Source organism: Vanacampus margaritifer, chromosome 1 (assembly GCF_051991255.1).
Source record: "Vanacampus margaritifer isolate UIUO_Vmar chromosome 1, RoL_Vmar_1.0, whole genome shotgun sequence".
NCBI classification, from domain to species: Eukaryota; Metazoa; Chordata; class Actinopteri; order Syngnathiformes; family Syngnathidae; genus Vanacampus; species Vanacampus margaritifer.
The window spans coordinates 66,408,554-66,414,859 of NC_135432.1; the positions used below are offsets into that span (position 1 = coordinate 66,408,554).

Genomic DNA, 6,306 nt, shown 5'->3' on the forward strand with positions numbered 1-6,306 from the left:
TCCTCCAGTTTTTAATGATGGTATTTTCAAAAGTACTTCCTAAAATGTGATTATTATTTTATTATTTGTATTTTTTATCTATATTTTTTTTTGGGGGGGGGGGGGGGGGGCACCGCCATTTTTGACTGATTTCCCCGACCCAGAGACCATAATGTTGGCAAACTCTAAAATGAAAACATTTAGATATGTTATTTAAGTACCGAGGCTGTCCGATGTCTGCTAAAATGGATTTAAGGTTAACTCGTGTGTTAAATCATCCAAAATGGTGGAGAATCTTGGAACTGTGAATCTACAGTATATCTGCCATGAATGTTTTTTTTTTTTAATTAAATAATACAGTGGTAACAGAGGTCAGATCTTCACCTACAAAAAAAAAGTATACCGCAATGTAGCTAATAATAAAAAATACGCTTTCATTTTTCTCTGGAACATTTATTAAACATAAATCATTCATGTATTAATGTCAGACAGGCCGAATATTGACAGCATGTAAACGTAGTCACTACGTGCACGTTTTCAGATTTTATCACTACACGTGTGTAATGTACAGTGGTGGCACGAGATAAAAGTTTCATTTGTTCCCCCACCACACTCAAAACATTCATATCTCCAAATCATCTTTCCCCATTGAAATTAATGGAAATGCCATGAAAGCATTTTGGCCCAGATTTTTTTTTTTAAAGGGAGAAACACAAAGTAATAACAAAATAAATAGAATGTAAAATATAAAAGAGTTTGTGCATCATGATTTAATGCTGCAATCGAATTCAGTGTTGCGCTCCTTCTGGTGTGCCCCGCCTTGGCCACCGGGGGGCAGTACTTTATAGTGCAGACTAAAGAGAATAGATTCCTTCTGTTCCTACTACTCAGTAAGTTACTGTACAAAATTCGTTTTTCGTAAAGAATAATATCTGTTTTTGCCACTATTGATGCTAACCGTTAGCATGTAATGGGATTTTCCCATTTATGTTAGCTTTAAGCTATCGGAGGGATGTTCTAAAGGCAGTTTTTAAAAATGTCATGAACTCAGTTTAAAAACAAATCTCAAAATTGACTTGACAGGGTCTTGAAAGTAACCCTTTCCCCTCGGATAGCATTTCAAAGTCTAGATTACTTGACTGTGGCTGGCTTCAAGTGCAGGACTCTTGGAAAGCGTGGATGATGCTGTTGTAGGCCGGCGGTGGCGTCTGCGACGGCAGAAACCCCTTGAGTCCGTTCCCACCCAGCCAGAAGGAGTTCCGCTTGTCGGGAACCAGGGCCGCCGAATCGGCCGAGTCCTCGGGCGGGCTCAGCTGGGTGTCCTCACCCATCTCCAGACTGCCTTTCCTGGGCAGAGGTCGGAACGTGGACGTCTCAGGTCCCGGTTTGCTCCCCAGAGGTCCCACCGGCTCCAGCGAGGGCTGACGGTAGACGCTGAGGAAAGTGCTCCGGTAGAGGCCCAGCTGGCCGTCCGGCGGGATTTGGGAGCGCGAGGACTTGCCGCGTTTCTTGCGGGAGCGTCGGGTGATGCGGGCGGTGGCTCTGCGACGGGACGCCCAAGTCAGCAGGACGTAGACCAGGGCGCCCAGGAGCAGGCCCACCAGCACCGACAAGCAGAAGGCCAGAATCATGTCAGCTGGAAGGAAGACAATGCAGAGTCTTGAGGCCTCGATACGCCAGTACGGGGCATCGGTATGTAAATGTTCTGTTCTCAGATTTTTGGAAATCTAGAATTTTTTTTTATAGTGTATATATATATATATATATATGTTGTGATGAAACGTCTGCTGCTGGCCAGTGATAATTCAAAACTTTTGTCCCGAAATTTTTTTTTTCAAACGAAAATTAAACCAAAACTAAAATAGAAGCCATTCATTAAGACGATAACTAAAATTGACCTGACAATTTCGTCAATGACTAAAACGAAAATGAAAACAAAGCAGTGACGAAAATTCACACAACCACTCAGAAACTGTTCACTGCACTTTATTTAATGTTCTAACATGTTGACATTCATTGTGCAACTGTAAGATTGATCTCAAGCAATTATGCACTTTTTTTTATTTAGGTTAGTTAGGTTAGGTTTTTAGGTTGTATTAAATGCGTGTTAAACTACAGTTACAAATAGGTGTGTTATCATTTTCTTTATAAAAGTTTAAATGTATGCTGAAGGAAAATATTGTCTATACTGTCAATTTGGTTGACTAAAGTTGCTCTTTTTTAGTTGACTAAAATAAATTTATTTTCGTCGACTAAAATTACATTATGACTAAAATCCAATCAGATGACTAAATTATGACTAAAATTTAGATTTTTGTTGAAAGACTAACTAAAACTAAATTCAAATTTTGTTTCAAAATTAACACTGCCGCTGTTTTTTTCTGTTTTTCTCCTGATTATTTTTAAATGAGTTTTGAATTTGTGCATGCCGTAGACAGCCCACGTCAGCTACCAACCGCCGTCTTCGACTGATGTGGCTGTGCTGCTATAGTTGGCATCTTACATAAAAGCTTACATCACCTCCGCTGCTGTGTGGGCTTAACATGGCAGGATATACTCTGAACATTTGAAAAAAAAAATAAAAATAAAAAAGACAAAATTAGATAATTGTATCAAACTGTCCTTTTAATTCTATATATTTATTTTCATTTTACAATATATATTTTTATTCTTAAAATAAGCAAATAAATAGAAAAAATCTAGAAAATTGATTTTTAAATTATATATTTTTTTAAAAATTGTTACTTTTTTTGAAAATCTATTTTTATGGCTATACATTAAAAACAGACGTTTTTATTGCTTTAATGTTATACATTCAATTTTTTTAAATGTATTTTTTCAAGGATTTTAGACCCATAGCTGTGGCGACCCCTGAAGGGAAAACCCGAAACGAAAAGAAGAATTGTTCATCTAGAGATCTTGTAAAAATGGGATATGAATTTTTGTGCTTGTTATTTTCTTTTCTTTTTATTACGTAAACAAATGTGACCTTAACAGGAGCCAACATTTGTAAAAAAATATATAAAGCTGTTATTTAAAAAAAAAAAAGAAGAAGAAGAAGAAAAAGGTAGATATAGATGTACCAAACATAAGGAATACAGAGCTATACTACAGCTGCTAAAAGAAGCACAGTAATAAGAACGGCATTGTCGTTCAGGTCAACAATACATCCTGCTGGCTATGCTCCAAATATAGTTTACATGTTATATAAAGTATGTGTGTTAGATCGAAAACAATAGAAATCAACCAACAGAGTCGTACTCACATGTATTAAAAGATTTGAGTATTTGCAAAAACGGATGTGTTTCGTTACGTGCCATCTTTTCCCAGCCTTTCCACCTTCAAGACGAGCTTCTGCTTCTTGCACACTTTGTCCAGTCGCTGTGGAGGAAACTTTGCGGTCATGCTTCCTTCCTCCCTTTTAAAATTAGCATAGCTTATCTAGGTGCCACATAGGGTTGTTTCCCTTTGGCATCATTTCCTCTGGATCGATACCCGTCTTGATGAAACAATGGCCCACTCGCCACTCTGATGCTTTTTCAAACTATTTCCCCCTCAAATATGCGTCCTAAAGAGAAAAAGTTTCACAAATCTAGGCGTCCATCACTGGTGCCTCTGCTGGCTATCAAGCTCTCGGTCTCTGTGGGGATTTCCTTCCATTGTTGCTGTGTTTTCCAATTCACTCCAGCTCAAAACCACAAAAGAATACCGCTAACCGTTGGAGAACACTCGACGTTGTGTACTATTTGCTCATAGCTTCAGAGCTACCTACAAAAATGATGGAAAATTCACTTGTTTGTATGCAAATATTTGGGTCTGATGCCTCCCTATCCATCAATTGTAAAATTAAACAAGTAAATCGCTACCTAGCTACGTATTTTGCAAAATTCTATGTGAATTTTGCTAGATTGCGACATCAGTGAAGCTACTAAATACCACCCAACACAAGCGTTCCATATCCTAATGAATTGACGGCCAAAGCACTGTGGCAAAAATTGTATTGTAAGGACAGCGGCAGTGCTAGCATGTAATAGCATTGGCTAAGTGCATTATTAGTATTAGTGTTGAGTAAAGGTGTGACTGCTGAAAAGTATTAGCATTAGCTTCTAGTAATGTTACCGCTGACGTATTAGCATTAGCTTCTAGTAATGTTACCGCTGACGTATTAGCATTGGCTAAATACATTATTGGTATTAGTGTTGAGTAAAGGCGTGACTGCTGAAAAGTATTAGCATTAGCTTCTAGTAATGTTACCGCTGACGTATTAGCATTGGCTAAATACATTATCAGTATTAATGTTGAGTAATAGTGTGACTGCTAAAAAGTATTAGCATTAGCTTCTGGTAATAATGTGCCTCTCACAGTATATTAGCAATGGGTAAGTGCATTATTAGCATTAGTATCTGGTAATGTCACTGCTGGAAAGTATTAGCATTAGCTTCTAGTAACGAATACAAATCATGCGGCGCTATCTCCCTTCATGAAATTGTACGGTGAACTACTAAACTGTATGAAATGCTTATGAAATAAGATAAAAACAACAAATGAAGCAAAATTGTGAGAAGGCAAGTTTGCTGGAGGTCAAAAGGAGTTTTGAGGACCAAAATAAACAATTTATCACTATCCGCCATTTTGGTTGTTTACTTTTGCCTCGAATGCTTTCAGGTTGGAACTAGGAAAAAATATGAGGCCTACGCAAGGTACATAGGATTAGAATTTAAGTCCGCTTAAGCACCCTCAAAAAGGGGCAAAACATGCCTACGTATTCACAAGCAATTCTCTTTGACAAATTTGCATTCTCTTGCTGCAGAGTGATCAGGTCGCAAAGCTGGTCAAAACTCTTTGTAAGGGTCAGAGCGTCACTGTCAGAGGGAAAATCCATGAGAGAAAGAAGAATGGGCAGGACCTAATATGGTACGAAGCCACGTGCCTCACAAATGAGGCTGTTACCATGACAACGTGTTTGTGCTTTTGTTTTGGCAGTAAGTTTGTCAGCCTGGACACGGATGCTTACAATGGAGACATTGCGCTGTACCTGAACGCTCGCTTCAATTCTCTAGGAGATGTTGTCTCCAACAACTGCCATCTATTATATTATAAATGATGTAAAATGACATAAATTAGGTAAATTGCGTTTAACACTGCGGAAATCGTATTGAATGAAGCTCCAGAATTTTTTAAGGTTTGATATAGATCTTTTGAAGCTCAAAATTGTATTTACCATTTATTCATTGTATTCTAATAGGCAGCATTACAAAAGTTTGTATGTCTGTTACACCGGCATCAAGAATGGCATCTTTATGAAATGTTAACGTAAATTAAATATTACAGGAACATCTGTCCCCTCAGCTGTGGGAGGGAAATATTCACAGAATTACAGCAGATACAGGTCAGCACAAACAGCCACCAAATTTGTAATTTGAATGTTATATTACCAATATCGACAAAATAGCCAAACCACAAGCTAATGAAATACAAATTTCATGCAAAATAAAACTTCGGAACAAGTACGAGTATCTGTTGTACTGCCCCCAGCTGGCCAAGATGGGCACACCAGAAGGAGCAGCAAACGATGTCCATTGAAATGATGCAACGACGCAACGTGTGACAAAAATAATTCAAAAGCACAATACTAGAGTGCTTCTCATTATAATTTTTTTTTGGGGGGGAGGCTGGAATAAATTCCTAGGATTTCCATTTATTTCAATGGGATTCAATTGATTCGCTGATTATAAAGTTAATAGAACTTTATTTAGTCCATACATTCTGTTCTATCCTTGTCTAGAGCTGAAAATTACATAGATGTACTGTATTAAGGATATTGAGTTGGCACCGTCCAACTGTTTTTATTAACTTTTTTTTATGAATGCAACTCCACAATTGGCCTCTAGATGGTGGCACTCGATTGTGTTTAGCACTGAAAATCGAAGAGAAAAGCAGAGCCTCATTGTTGCTGAAGACACGAGAAAGTTTATCTTCTTCGTTCTAGACGTTTTGGTTTACATCTGCAGAAAGCAACTGTTGTATGTTCATTTTACTATAACCTATGTATGTGCTACATTAGTTCGTTCCATTTGCATTTTGTATTACTTTAGCCAAACGTGGCTCTTGTATTTTTATATTTTGTCTAAATATGTTTTTTTTTTTTTAAAGCACTGTCTCCATGGCTATAACTGCATTCACTGTCACTTTTTAAGATCTTTATTTGAACAAAAATATCAGTACAAATACTAAATATACTTTTTTATATATATATATATCTAAAACAATACAAATTACTTCTCGTATCTTCTTTCGCCGCGTTACCATGGCAACCGGGCAACATAC

The 6,306-nt window shown here is 37.5% G+C and overlaps 1 protein-coding gene across 1 annotated transcript; it reads right to left on the reverse strand.

Annotated features, from left to right (window-relative positions):
* Positions 1 to 422: 422 nt before the first annotated feature.
* Positions 423 to 3,341, reverse strand: myct1b (myc target 1b). The gene is made up of 2 exons (XM_077562839.1): positions 3,245 to 3,341; positions 423 to 1,615 (listed from the first exon to the last, which is right to left on the reverse strand). The coding sequence occupies exons 1-2, from the start codon at positions 3,297 to 3,299 to the stop codon at positions 1,131 to 1,133; spliced, it is 540 nt and encodes a 179-aa protein (XP_077418965.1). The 5' UTR covers positions 3,300 to 3,341; the 3' UTR covers positions 423 to 1,130.
* Between the last annotated feature and the right edge of the window lie 2,965 nt (positions 3,342 to 6,306).

Excerpts from the sequence above, each read along its gene's own strand:
- myct1b (XM_077562839.1), bottom strand. The coding sequence starts at position 3,299 with ATGGCACGTAACGAAACACATCCGTTTTTGCAAATACTCAAATCTTTT. Across the intron at positions 1,616-3,244 it reads ACTCAAATCTTTTAATACAT|CTGACATGATTCTGGCCTTC; the intron begins GTGAGTACGACT and ends TCTTCCTTCCAG.